Genomic DNA, 15385 nt, shown 5'->3' with positions numbered 1-15385 from the left:
ACATTTTATGTGCTCTGCTTGCTTTTCTCTGTTACTTAATAGGCCATCATGGAAACAGTCAACAACAATCCTTCATTCATAAATGTCATTCAGGAGTCATCGAAAAATTATGCCCAGCCTGACATCCTGTGTCACACATTTGACTTTCTCTCTAACCTTCACAAGTTGCTCCCAAATCATTTGGTGGAAGTGCTTCATTCCTACAGAAGTGAAAGTGACAAAATCAAATGTAAGTGGGTCGAGGGTGACCGAGAATGTTCGTATTGGCATGCCAGTGTGAACCCTCTTCTTTCAGCTGTGGGCATTAACTTCTTCACATTGGGGGTGCGGTTCGCTCATGAGACGAATGCCACATCATGACTTGATATGCCTGTGTTCTCAGAGCAGATTGTGAATTTCCCCATGGGTAGAGGTCATCGTGTCTTCTGTGTGTAGTCTTCCATTGTGCCAAGATGAGTTATTATTCATCTCTCAGCAAAAGACACCCATGGAAAGATGAAAATGAGCTGGGTCCAAATGCTCTCAAGGTACATATTAAGGTGTAGTTTTGATTTTGAGATTAACAGATCTTTCAAGGTGAGGGTCAGATCACAAACTTCTTTCCTTTGTTTGATGCTCCACTATTCCCTTCTACCTTTGCTAGGAAGTACTGTAAAGTAATTTGAAAGATTTTTTTTGTATTTAGTATTACTGTTTTGAGATGGAATCCAGGTTGCTCAAGCTGGTCTGAATTTTCGGGGCTCACACCATCTTCTTGCTTCAGCCTCTTGGATAGCTGAGACCATAGGCTTGTGCCACTCCATACAGTGAGAAGTCTCTACTTTTTGCAGTTTGGAGTGGCCTCGTAGTCCTAAAACTGGGTCAGGGTGGTTGAGAATTTCATCTGTAGAACTTAATGGACCCCAACCTTGAATTACTTGTGATGGCAGCCACCTGTGCCCATAAACTGAGGAGACAAAAATAGAAACTTTCACACGATTTAAACAAAGGTAGGGACTAATACACTTTTAACTTTTGGAGGGAAGTTGCTTGTATTCAGGTTGATCCCTACTTTGTAATCCAGCATGTTATGAGTGTTATGAAAAAACCCATATATCCAGGTTATATTACATATTACATAACAAATACACACAGAATTTAAACAGCTTAGCACAAAACTTCACAAATCAGCTACTTTGTCACTCTGCCCTTGCCTCAGTGCTTCCTTTTTTAAAATTAATTAATTAATTTATTTTATATAACCAAGTCCATTTAAATGAAGACAAACATTTATAGACAATATTTGGGAATTTGGGTGTCGTTCTTTCCAAACTACTTCCTGCTGGTAAGGGGCGCTGTCATGGGGGATTCTAAGAAGATGCAGAAATCCTGGCTGTAGTCTGTAAGGCTGCTTTGTCCAGCTGTTTTGAATGTAGGATCACCTGGTACTCTGTTTCAGGTGGTCTGGCTTGATCAAACCACATTAGTCTGGAAGGAATCCACATCTTTTCATTTTCTGTGGAAACAAAAATAGAAATCCTTTTCCCCAGTAACTTGTCCTTGAACTTAAATTTTGGAGTCAAAACATTTTTTTTTAATTTAATTTATTATTTTACATGTCAATCCCAGTTCCCTCTCCCTCCTTCTCTCCCTCCCTTCTTCCCTCTGTCCCTCCCTCCCTCCCTTCCTCCTTCCCTCCCTTTTACCCTCTCTGCCCTCTCACATGCACTCTAAACACCCTCCCCTCCCATCCCCCCCACACCAATTCCATATGTAGGGGAATGCCATCCAGTTGGGGTCATGTAGGTCTGACAGGTCATGTGAAGTAGGGACTAGGGCTTCTCTCCTGTCTCTAGATTAAGGCAGTTATCCCTCCATGGGGGATGTGTTCACAAAGTCCTTTTGTGCACCAGGGATACATCCTGGCTCCACTCTCTGAGGTCCCTTAGACTGCTCAGTCCTTCTGGCTGAGACCCATATTCGGGGGTCCTAAGTCAGTCCTATGCTGGCTTCCCAGCTATCAGTCTGGGGGCCCATTAGCTCCTCCTTATTCAGGTAAGCTGTCTCTATGTGTTTCTGCTGCCTGGTCTTGTCATCTCCATCTGCATCTGAGTTCTACTTCGACTCAGTGTTTATGAATGGGTGTTTGCTCCTGTTTCCAACAGTGCTTCCTTTCGATCCATTCTCTTGACTTTTGTTGCTAACTTTGGGTGAATTGCAGGCAAATTGCTTAGCTTTGGGGAAGTTATATTGCTAATGAAATATCAATTCTAATATAAGCACTATAAGTCACTCTCAGAGTGTTTAAATCCCTTCTGCTTCCCTCTGCTCTGGTGTATTAAGACTTGGAAACAGCAGAAGGGATGGTGGCATGCTGAGTTTCAGCTCTTCCCTCAGGGAGAGTCAATGGAAGAGGAATTGGTAATGTGTAGGGCGGGCACACAAAAGATGCTCTGGATTTTTCTGTTGTGTCAGTGTTATGGTCTGTGGATATAAAGTCCTCTGTAGGTTGATGACTTGAATTCTTGGTCCCAGATGGTGGTACTATTTTGAGTGACTCCAGAGACTTAGCAAGCGGAATCCAACTGGAAGACACATTATTACTGGCAATTTTCTGTTGTGCTTTTTGGTTCCTGTTTATCTATGAAGGGGAAAGCTATCTTATGCCACTGGTTCCTGCAGTCATGACCTTCTGCCCAAGCTTGTGGGATCAAGTGAGCATGTATCAAACCTTCTAAACCATGTGCTAAAATAATCCTTCCTTCTTTAGTCCTGTCTGCCAGTTCTGAAAGCAGGTGTAAACCTCTGGAGTTGCCTCATCCTCTCAGAGCAGTTCTACCATTCTGTCATCTGAACTGCTGCTGACCACCCAGAGAGTTCCAACAGTAGGAAACAAAGGTCTAAATCCCAAGTCTCAGTTATTGGATGTCCAAAGGCAGAATAGTCCTTAGGCAAAAATAGCAGGAAGATTGTGCTCCATATTGAGTAAGATAATAATCTCTACCTATTCTGTTTCATCTGAGAAGTTTCAAAATGTGTAATAATAATAATAACTGTATTATAACTTACTACTAATTTGCAAACTGTACATAATGAATCAACAATGCTTTCAGTGATCTTAAGACACTTAATGCACACATTTTAGACAATGCATCCCTTAGACTAACATGTAAGAAATATTGCTGGGATAAAGGGGTGGCAGAGCTAAGAAGTAATTGCTAAATTGCACATATAGCTGGAGGGGGTATACCTAACACATATGAGGTCCTGCTTTCCATCCTCAACACCAGGTACACCCACAAAGACTTGAAAGAATCTTGCTATGCTGAGGTGGAAATGAACACTGAACCCCATTAATACTTATTCTACCACCAGGTGAGAATTGTGAATTCTCTGGCTTGGAAAAGATCTTAGCAAGGCATCAGTTGCCAAAAGAGGTTAGTCTGACTCCGAAGCCAAGCAAAATGCCCTTGTGGAAAAGAAAAAATATCAACAATAGAAGTGGCAACTGGAAGAAATGTCACACATGGAAGAAAAACACATATGAGCCACCCATGTGCACAATTGTTGCCAGGTAGGTCCTCGGACTTTCATCTCATGCTCATGTTTAAAGAAACACAGAATGGTCACAGAAACTCTTCACCCCCCCAAAAAAAAATAGAAAAAATAAGATTTACTTTGGTCTTTGTGAAACATGGAAGATATGGAAATGCCAGTGTAAGAGAATACAGCTTCTACTTGACACATCCCAAGTTACTGAAGAAGCCTTAAGTGCAAGAAACCTCATGGAAATGGGAAGTGGGATGTGTCACTGTCACCTCTGCCTATCGCCTTATAGTTTAGTGAGTATAGATATGCAGGATTAGAGTAGGATTGTTGGAGAGGGAACCATCCACTAAGTATCACCATTAGCATGACCAAGGACTAGACACTTGGCTTTATCCCCAATCTGCCAGATTTTTACACTGGGAAAGGAAGTGAGAGCCAGTGCAAGGGAGGAACAAGATGTATTCAAGTACTCTCTGGCCTTTATGGAAATGGGTAGAAGCTAGAGACTTACTGGGAGCTTTGGTCAGTAACACAAGTAAGACAAGTAAGGAATAGCTGGTCTTGGGCTAGGTGAAACAGTGGATGCCGGTCTTAAGTGTTGCCCTCTCAGCAAACTACCTTATTTTGTACATTTCCTTGTTCACAACAGATGGTATGTTTCTATTTGGTGCTTTCATATCTCTGACTATATTATACAAGTTGATACCTGTGCTTTGCACGTTGTAGATATTTAAAAGTCTGTTAGCGAGTTAACAGGATAAAAGTAGAGCCCTCTCTGATCTTAAGATGATAACATGCAGAGGTCAAGCTCATGAATTTGCCTGTACTAGAATCTTTCTCTGGGTTCATTATCCTAGTTAAAAAATCTTGTGTACTTGCTCCAGTGTCTTCAGTGTTCAGACCTTGCCAGCTAGTTTTAAAAATCCACGGTTAGTAAGACTGTGTCTCCTAGTAATATTAGAAGCTATACCCATAAAGTCTCCCTCTCATGGCTGCCCACATGTGAGCTGCACAAGACTGACACAAATGAACACACCAAAGTGGACAGAGAAAAGCATGCAAGGCCTCAACCCTATAACAAAAAACTATAGGCAATCGAGGAAAGCTGGGAGTAGAAGTGGCCTTGTTCTCCAGGGAGGAGCATACCAGCTGGTTGTCCAGTGCCATATGGTCAGTCCTGAAAGCGTACATGCAAGTAACTTTATACAGACAGGACAGGTTACATTTAGGGACAATATGTAGACACATATTCATATATGTGTTCAATAACAATCAGTGAAAAAAGAGGCCATATGTTTAAAGAAGAATGGGAAGGGGTGGATAGGAAGGTTTGGAGGGAGGAAAATCAAGAGAGAAATAATGTAATTAAGTTATAATCTCAAAAGACAAAACCCTATAACTAAAGAAAACAAAGTTATGTTATAAGGAGACAGTGGTCATTAGAACCATGGCACTTTCAGGAAAATGCAGTGAGTAAAATTATTTCAAGATAGTCAAATTGAGATGATGTGACCAGATTTGAAGGGCTACTTTTTTTTTAAACCAAATTTCAACATCATAGAAGGCTGTTTGGAGTATGATCCCTTCAAATGGACTGATCTGTATAACATCCTAGCATGGCCTATGAAAATATGGCTTGAATATCAACATCCAAGGCTGGACACCTATCTTCACACATTTTTTTCTACAAACATACATCTGCTTCCCATAAACATGTAGTCTGCTTTGTTCATTTGCTTGTTTAGGGTCTCTGAGAAGCAAGGGCTCATACAGAAATAAGAGCCCAAAAAATTAGCTGGTGATAGAGCACATCAAAGGGGGCATGAGGGTAAGCATTGGGAGGAGTAGAAAAAGAACTGGGCTGTGATGCAAATTAACTAGCAAGGGATCCAAGAAAGCCTTACTAGTGATGGGGGCTACTTCACAAGGATTCTATCCTGAATCCTTTTCTGGTTTCCATGACTCTGGATGGCAGAGGGTATCTGCTGTATTGCCTGTGATTCTTGCCCTATCTTCTTCTAACAAGTCCATCTAGACACTTGACAACTCCCATTCTTACCCTTGTGACTTAACTGGTAGGTACCCTTGAGAGCATCCGTTCTTGAAGGCAAGCCTAGATGTCCCTGAAGAATATTAATAACATTCTTGTCTAAATGTTGCTTGAAGCCCTGCTCACTCTCCTGCCCTTGCTTGTCTGTAAAATGAGGTTGATAAGATCTCATGTGGTGACTCTATGCTGGGAAATAAATGGCAGGTGCTATTTTGAATTTTGAGAGGTATAACTTGCAGTGAGAATGTGTACTTTAGTGTGTTTAAATATTAGACTGAGCCAACCATAGGAACCTTGAACTTAACGCTGGCAAACATGTTTAGGACTTAGAATCTGTGTCTTCACTTGCACAGAGAGGGAAAGCCTTTCCTTAAAAAAGGACTTCACCCATATTTTATTGGAGTACTTAAGACTGGGTAACTTATAAAGAAAAGAACTCTGTTTAGGCTCGTGGTTCTAGATGATAGAAAGTCCAAGATAAGAGCCTGGTACTGCTTTAGAACATGGTGGAAATTGGAAGGGCAAGTAGGGACATGGGCATATGGAAGAGGGAGAAAGCAAGCAGGGTAGCCTTTCTTTGGAATCTCTCTCTCTCTTTCTCTCTCTCTGTTACCTTGTATGTAAACCAGAGGCCAATGCCAGATGTCTTCCTCACTCACTCCCCAGCCTATTTTTGAGATAGTCTCTCACAAACCTGTAACTCACTAAGTTAGCTAGACAGGCTGGCCAGTGAGCCCAGGGACCTGCCTGTCTTCACCTCCCCAGCACTAGAATTATGGGTGTTTGCCACACCCAGCTTTTAAATGGGGATTGGGCTTAGGTCTCCATGCTTTCACAGCAAACACTTTATTGGTGGAGATATCTTCCCAACCTGTAATGAAACTAATTTGTCCTTTTAGAATGAGAGTTAACATAGTCATATCCGATGAACATTAATCCCTCTTCTTAAAGCCTCCACTGCCATGGCGTGGAGAATCAAGGTTCTGAGTTACAACTTTCTGGGGAGCACAGTCAAGCTATGGCTAGTGATGGTAGTCATTGGGTCAGATGCTACATCACATTGGCTTCTGACAAAAATTCTTCCATTATGTTATGCAAAGAAATCAGTAATCCCCAAAGTCACGCCATGCTGAAAAACAGATTTCCAAGCATCTAGAGTCCAGATGGTGGTGTAGTAACCCTGTTGGAGAACTTGGCAGGATGCCAGGCCCCACTATTTATAATATTGTAAATCCTTTCTGGAAATATCATGTAAATTATAATTGTAAACCACATTTATTGGCTCAATATGTTATATTCATGGGCTCTGGGGCTCATTTTTCTTTTGGAAAGTGTGACAAAGCAGTCTTGAACAGACGATGGCTGAATGATCCACATAGCAACTTTAGAGTCTAAATAATGTTTTATTGAACAACACAGAGTCAAGAACCTGGTAGTAGTCAGTAGAACTGGTTCTGCTCCTCCTGTGCTGTAGACATTTGTAGTTAAACCATGCCAGAAAGGCAATAGGCACCCTTCATGTCTATCATATTTACTGTGTTGTACTGTAAGGACATGATTGTTAGCCTAAGCTCTATACCTGGTTGTTGGGTAGGAATTCAAGAAAAGTATTTGTGCTTTTTCTACATATGGATTCAAGACAAAATAACAATGTAAGTGATAAAATATAGCAAATGAGAGATTCCCATTTTTCTTTACTTCTCTCATTTAGTGGTTGTCCCTTCAAATGAGGTAGGACCCATAGGCACTTAGAGCTGTAAAACCTCTAGGCAGAACCTTGGGTCAGGAGAGTGTTTTCCAATGACTCTGTTGATATATCAGAGCCAGGATTAGGGACAAACCTGAAGGAATTGCACTTATCATCTATTCAACCATCAATATTGATTCATCAAGGTCCCTGAGTTCATCTATGAAAGGAAATCTTACTATCAGGCTATCTGCCGGTTATTATCTGCTTAAGATACAGTCTTACTATGCTGTCCAGGCTAGCCTTAAACTCCTGGCCTCAAAAATCCTCCTTTCTCAGCATTCCAAGTGAGACTATAAGATACTGTAGCCAGGTTACAGGATGATTAAATATACATGTCAGCTTGGTGGATCTATGGTACCAGTTGTTTGAAACATGTCCAGGGGTTACTATGAAATTATTTTTCAGATGTGATTTACACTTAAATCAGTAGTACTGAGTAAAATAGTGTGGTAGGCCTGTCATTCCATCAGTTTAAAACATTAATAGAAAAGACTAAGATGCTGTAAGGGGGTGGAATTCTAGCCTCAGGTTAACCTTTGGTTTCTAGACTCTAAAGATGACTACTGCTGGATTTTCCAGTGTTCTCACTAACACCACAAATGCCCAGCATGTCAGCCTCAATAAACCAGTTCTATTCTCATTTATGGCTATTTGCTGCTAATCCCTATGGACACATTCTGAGAAATGCGCTGGGTTACAGGTAATCAGTCTCATCATTATGCAAACACCACAGTTACACAAGCCTAGATGGTGTGTCAACCTCTGGATGTGGTCTCTTGATGCAGTCAAAGAGGTGGTAACAAATGAATCAAAGTCAGGATACAAATGGCTCCTTCACACCCACGTTTATCATAGAACGATTCATAGTGGCCAGGGGTCCATCAGTGGATGGAGGTGTGAAAGCGTGTTGAATGTATAGAATGGAGTTTTACTCAGTTGTAAAGGTTGAAATTATGCTGTTTGCAGGAAAGTGGATGGAACAGGAGATCATCATGGTAAGCAAAACAAGCCAGGTGCAGAATTTCATGTTCGGTTGCTGTGATAAAACATTCTGACAATAAGCAACTTGGGGAGGGGCTTATTTGGCTTATACTTCCAGGTCATTATCAATCACTGAGTGAGGTCAGGAAGGAATTCAAGGCAGAAATATAGAGACAGAAGCTATAGAGATATGCTGTTTGCTGTCTTGATCTCTGGTTTGCTCCCTCTCAGGCTCATATTTAGCTACCATTCCTATACAGATCAGGTCTATCTGCCTAAGGAATGATGCTGCCCACAGTGGCCTGTACCCTCCTATACCAATTAATAAGGCAATGACCCATAGATATGCCCACAGGACAATTTGATCTAGGTGTTTGAGTTTCTCTCTTTCCAGGTGATTTGATGCTGTGTCAAATTAAGTTGACAATAAAATTAACCAGCATACATATTTTCTTTTTATGTGTGAAATTGGCCAGGAAGAGATACAAAAGTAAAAGGGAGACAATAATGAATATAAAAGAATCTAGGGCAGGGGATTAAAAAAAAAAAAAGGAAATAAAGGAAGTGAGCATTGTCAAGTGGAGTGGTGTACATCTTTATTCCCATTACTTGGGAGACTCAGACAGGTGAATCTCTGTGAATTTGAGACCAGCTTGGTCTGCATAGCAAGTTCCAGGGCTGTCAGGGTTACATAGTGAGAGTCTGTCTCAAAAGACAAAAAAAAGTGAACATAATCAAAGTGATTATATGCTCAAATGAAAATACCATAAAGTAGTTAATATACTTAGCACCCAACCAGAAAGAGATGGGAAACACAATATTATGAGGCTGGTACTGGTGTTACATAGCAACAGATTTACAGTAGTGCTTTTTAGTAAATAGAAGTATACTCTAGATAATGATAAAAGTAAAATATTGTAAATACATAAATTAACAACATATCATTGTGAGGTATTCTGTACTGAACATCATTTTATGTGTTATGTATCACTGGTTGCATAGTGAGTTTGTTGACACCTATATCAACACACACTCATGGTATATTTCATTACAACTTTAGAATGGCTTAAAAATATCTCACTATGAACATTTCAGTTCCATATGATCTCAGCATCATTGTACCTATGGTCCATCATGGACTCTCATTAGTTGATGACTGTGTATCTATGTTCAGGTACCAGACATAAACTGATGCCATTCTCTATTTCCATAGGGAGCCCTACCCCATTCTGTAAACTCAGCTTAAGTGGAGTTGATTTTATAGTCTAAGAAGAATAGTCTCACCATAGAAATTAACAGATTAAGCAGAAATGGTCTAATGAACAGGAACTGAGTATTGCTTAGATAAAGAAGGCAAGAATTTGTTACCATGTTGTCCTTCTCTTGTTGTGTAAATAGTTGCTGGGTATGATGATGGATTGAAGAGTAGTTAAAGCCCTGGTAGAATGTTACAGAGGTTGGGGCCTGGGTCACATGTTACTAGGTTCTTGGTCTCTTATTCAAGAAATTGAAATAAAGGTTCACATAGATTTTATTCAGAAAAAAAGCTATAGAATAGGTCAGAGCACACACAGACACATACACACACAAAGAGCAATAGACCATGAGTGAAGATAGTCAAGGGACTTGGTTATTATTTCCATATCTTCCTTTTTAGGGTTCAAGAGAAGGAGGAGTTTGATTACTAAGGGCTGTGCCAAGTGTGTTTCTCTATTATGACTGATAGATTAGGGTATATAACAAATTTTCTACTGTGCATGTCCCTTCCTATAGTGCATCTGATTTTAATTACACACACACACACACACACACACACACAAACCTAATTATGCATAGGCATTGGATTAAATAGGAGATTCTATAAATTTATTTGAGGATACAGTTTTGCCTTACTTCATACACAAAAGTAATTCAGGCGGGACTAGCCTAGCCTTCCTTTGTAACTAAATGCATCGGAAATATATTTGAATAGAAATTATCTAAGTTTGATTGTTGTTAGGGGAGTGGAAATCTATTCTATTGTTTAGAAAGAAGTGTCCATGTAGACTGATGCAGGTGGGGGTCCAAGGTTGCTAGATGTATTGTTCAGAGAGGGTATGTGTGCATAGTATTTGTGCCAAAGAGGTGGGGCTGCCAAGTGAGGTGATCTGGAGAGATGGGTAAGAGCAGAAAATGCTCTTGCAGAGGACCCAGCTTCAGTTCCCAGAACTCACAGGTTACAATTACTTATAACTCCAGTTTCAGGGGATCCAATGCCTCTTGTAACATTCCAGGCATACATATGGGCAAAACACCCATCCACCTAGAAGTGGAGCCCAGACCCTAAGAAAATAAACTTGAAGTTTATTCCCCAAAAGTTTCTTGGGAAAGAAAATACAGGAAAGCAAAGTAGTCTCCAAAGATCAGACCTCAAGAAAAAGATCTTAAGAAATGAAGGGGTCTCTCAACCACCACAGTCAGTAGAGCAACCATCTATGGGAGGCAAGAAGACACTTCTGGTTCAACATGATTAAGTAGCAGGTGTTGGTTAAAGCTTCAGGAGCCTGACACCAAGTGTTTATTTTAGGCATATTTAAGCATAGCACAATTTAGAGAAAAAGTTTCCCAGTGACAATTATTGCAATCCTATGTGCATAACAAAGCTTAAGACATTACTACATAGACACTCTTTGTTAAGTACAAGTCACATCTTCCATAAAGATAGATTCTATAAACTGATTGAGACAATCAAGCTCAAGATAAGGGTCTGGTGGATGATCTGGTATAGTCTATGCCACACAGATATCACAAGGGTCACAAGGTATTAAATACATCAGCTCTTAGCCTCTAGGCAGAAAACAGGTTATACATCTCTCCTTTTGAAGAGACAACCCTGTGTGTTCAATATTTCTGGTTCCTGTATTTCTTTGTCTAGGGTTGAGACCTCCTGGGCTTTCCCCTTCCATGTTCGGATGTCTATGGTGGTGTCCTTGTTCAGATGTTTAGGCAGCCATGTTAGTGAATCTTCATGGGTGTATGTATTTTCTGACATTTCAAGGAGAGACAATCTCATAGCAAACTCTGTTTCTTCCTGTCCCCTCTTCCATGATGACCCTTGAATCTTAGGTGCAGGACTCTTATTGTAGATGGGACTGTGCTCCACAACACTGTGTTTTTTTTTTTTTTTTAACCAGTTGTGGTTTTCTGTAATGGTTTCCATCAGAAACATTATTTTAAAAAGCAAAATACTCCATGCCAATTTTGTGTGCTTCAAATAGTTCGTCTAAGGCCTTGTCAAGTTAGAAGGTTAGACAGCTTACAGATGCCTAACAAAACACCATACTAAAAATGAGTATTGTGGGGGCTGGAGAGGTGGCTCAGCGGTTAAGAATACTGTCTCCTCTTCCAGAGGACCAGGGTTCAATTCCCAGCACCCCTATGGCAGCTTACAACTGTCTGTAATTTCAGTTCTAGGGGACCTGACACCATCACACAGACATACATGCAGTTAAAGCCCCAATGTACTAAACAATGAGGATTGTAAAGTCTATGAGGAGCCCTGCTCTTCCAATGAAATGACCCTCTGTCCCCTTCTTGTAGGTATGTGTTAGAAGAGAGGTCTTAATGAATATTCTTATTTTTTTCCTCCCATTTCCTCCCTTGCTAGGTGGGCAAAAAAGAACATGAAACCCACAGAGGACCTCAAGTCAGTGATCCAAAGACTGTCCACACTAGGCCCAATTATCTCAGTCACTCCTTGTGGACGACAAAGTGCAATCGTGGTGTTCAAAGATACCAGCTCAGCTTGTAAGGCTGTGAGTGCTTTTAGTGCCATATCCGCAGACTCGATGTTTCAGTGTTCATGGCAGCATCGATTCATGACAAAGAAAGTAAGACTTCCTATTGCCAAAAACCTGATTTCATTTTAAGATATTTTAAAGAATTTGAAACTATAATTACATAAGCACCCCATCCCTTTCCTCCATCTCTTGCACTGCTCCTCTTCTCTCTCAAATTCATGAGCTTTTTCTTTAATTGTTCTTCACACACACACACACACACACACACACACACACACACACACACACACACACTCATTCATTCACAGTGTGCCTGTGAGTGAATGAGTGTGTGTATGTATAACTACAACCTGCTCAGTCTGTATAAATGTTACCCTTATGTATATGATATCAGGGCTGACCACTTGATTCTAGATAACCAGTAGGGAAAGGAAGACCACTTCTCCCACTGTAACATTTCCCAGCTGTCTGTAGTCTGTCTCGGGTTGAGGCTCCATAACCCTTTCATCTTCTATTTTAACATGTCCGTTGGTGTTCATGTCTTGTTTAGGCAGCCGTACTGATAAGACTTCATGGGTGCAGCCTCTCTGACATTTCTAGGAGGCACAATCTCACAGCAAACTTCTTTTTCCTCTATCCTTTAGTCTTTTCACATGAACTGCCAGCTCAGATAGGGAAATTTCACTTTAACTGTGTATGTATACCTAGACTCACATATATTATAGGTATTTTTTTTTATGTAGCTAGGTAATAGTATAATTCCTTACGGCTTTTTCAGACATCCTGTTACATTACTCTCCTCTCTCCTTCTTTGGTATTTATCTTCCTCCCCCTCCCTAACTAGAGCCTCCCCCACTTTTCATTTCCCCATTCAAATCACTTGTGCCTTAATAGGCTCCCATTGCTTCTCCTGTGGTACCCTTTCACTTTCCTGGTTTCTATGGTTACTCTAGGTAATACTCACATCTGAAGACTTGGAGCTAGGAACCACAAATTAGAAAGAATGTATGATGTTTGTTTCTCTGAGTCTGGGTTACCTCACTAAATGACCTTTTCTAGTTCCATTAATTTGCCTGAAAAAGCTCATGATTTCACGTTTCTTTATGGATGAATAGTATTCCATAGTATGTGCTCCACATTTTGATTAGCCACTGCTAGTTGAAGGACATTTAGATTTTTGGGGGTTTGAATGAGAATGCCTCCCAAGGGCTCATATATTTGAATAACTGGTCCACATTTCGTGGGACTGTTTTGGAAGATTAGGAATAGTGGCCTTGTTGGGGTTGGGCTTTGAGTTTTCAAATGTCCATGACAGGTCCAATTTCTGTCTCTGTCTCTTCCTCCCCCTACAACTTGCAGATCAGGATATATATATATATATATATATATAATCTCCTCTTAGCTACAGCTACAGTGTAATGCCTGTCTATCTGTTGCCATGCTATCTGCCGTGATTATCATGAACTCACCCTCTGAAACTGTAAGCAAGCCTCCAATTAAATTGTTTTATAGGTTGCTCTCGTCATGGTGTCTTTTCATAGCAATTAAAAAGTAACTAAGATAGGTTGTTTTCATTTCCTAGCCATTGTGAACAGAGCAGCAATAAACATGGCTGAGTATCTGTGGAATAGAGTCCTTTGGGCATATGCTGGGGAGTGGTAAAGCTGAGACATGGCAGATTTACTTTTAGTGTTTTGAGGGTTTTCCAAGCTGAGTTTTAGAAAACTGGTTTTATGAGATCCTATTTGTCAATTGTTGACCTCAATTCCTGGGCAAATATGGTCTTATTCACAAAGCCCATTCCCACACATGTATCATTGTATGGCACTGTCTGTTTCCTCTCACAGTTTCAGTGTTTCAGGCTCCACATTTAGGTCTTTGGTCCACTTGGAGTTAGTTATCCAAGTGATGGGTATAGGTCTAATTTCATTCTTCTACAAGTGGACATTCAGTTTCCCAGCACCATTTGTTAAAGATGCTATCTTTTATCTAGTGTATGTTTTTGGTACCTTTGTCAAATATGACTAAGGTTACCTATACTTATGTTTAGGTCTTTAATTTTATTGCATTGGCATACATGTTCTTTTTGTGCCAGTATCATTATTTGTATTACTTTCATTTTGTGATATATTTTGATGTCTGAAATGGTAATTCCTGTAACATTTCTCTTTTTGCTCAGACGGATTTTGGCTAGATTGAGGTCTTTTGTGGATCCATATGAATTTTAGAATAGTTTCTCTACTTTTATGAATAACTATGTGGATTTTGACTGGGATAACATTGAATTTATAAATGGCTTTTGGAAGAAGTCACTCTTGAAATATTAATTCTACCAATTCATGACTACAGGTTGCCTTTCCATTTTCTAGTTTTTTCTCTATTCCATTGTTCAGACATTTAAAGTTTTCATTGTAGAGGTCTATCACCTCTACACAATCCTAGGTTAGGCTCATTTCTAGATATCCTACATAAATTTTTAAGGCTTGTTTTCTGGAAATTTTTATTTGTCACGAGCAAGGCATTCTCATCATAACTGCTATGTTAGTAAAGAAAAAGACACAATGAAGTGTATATAGTTCAAGTACCTGAAACCAGAACTAGCAGCACACCCTTCCTCTGAGAGGTGGTGGTCTTCACAGCCTTGCTTTTCAAAGTTCCTGAGTGCATTTGTGGATTCTTCTGATATCAGCCTCTCCTGGATCCTAGTGTTCTCTTGAGCATCAGCAGCATGGAGTTTTGTTTTTCATTTTTTCTCATTATCTCTTTGGAAACTTTCATCCCCTGGTGAAATGAAACCAACAATAAAAGTTATTGAAACAGTAATAATATTACACTAACACTATTCCTTTTGTTTGCTTGTTTTGAGGCAAGGTCTCATGGTATGGCCTTGGATGGTCTGGAACACACTATATTGACCAAGCTGGTCCCAGACTCATAGAGATCCACTTTTCTCAGCTTCTTGAGTGTTGAAATTAAAGGAGTAAACCACTATTCCTGGCTATTTCTATTTTTAAAAATTGTGTGTATGTGTAATTTTGCCTGCTTGTATGTCTATGTGCCATATGTATGCAGTGCCTACACAGTGGCCAGAAGAGGGTGATGGATCTCCTTGGGCTGTTGGTTACAGATGGTCCCCCACTACTTGGATGCTAGCAATTAAACCTGGGGTTTCTAGAATAGCAGCAAGTGCTCTTTCTTGGCTGCTGAGCCATGTCTCTAGCCCTTGAACATATATTCTAGTATTGACTTCCTCTCCTTTAATGAACTGATCATGTTAAATCTTTCTAAGATGTGTGT

The 15385-nt window shown here is 40.2% G+C and overlaps 1 protein-coding gene across 1 annotated transcript; it reads left to right on the top strand.

Annotated features, from left to right (window-relative positions):
* The first annotated feature begins 48 nt into the window (after positions 1–48).
* On the top strand, positions 49–14282 carry LOC127229098 (uncharacterized protein C6orf201 homolog). The gene is made up of 4 exons (XM_051194104.1): positions 49–229; positions 3355–3553; positions 11956–12178; positions 14268–14282. The coding sequence occupies exons 1-4, from the start codon at positions 49–51 to the stop codon at positions 14280–14282; spliced, it is 618 nt and encodes a 205-aa protein (XP_051050061.1).
* The last annotated feature ends 1103 nt before the right edge of the window (positions 14283–15385 follow it).

Source organism: Phodopus roborovskii, unplaced genomic scaffold (assembly GCF_943737965.1).
Source record: "Phodopus roborovskii unplaced genomic scaffold, PHOROB, whole genome shotgun sequence".
Lineage (NCBI taxonomy): Eukaryota > Metazoa > Chordata > Mammalia > Rodentia > Cricetidae > Phodopus > Phodopus roborovskii.
This window is presented reverse-complemented; position numbering and strand designations above follow the sequence as displayed.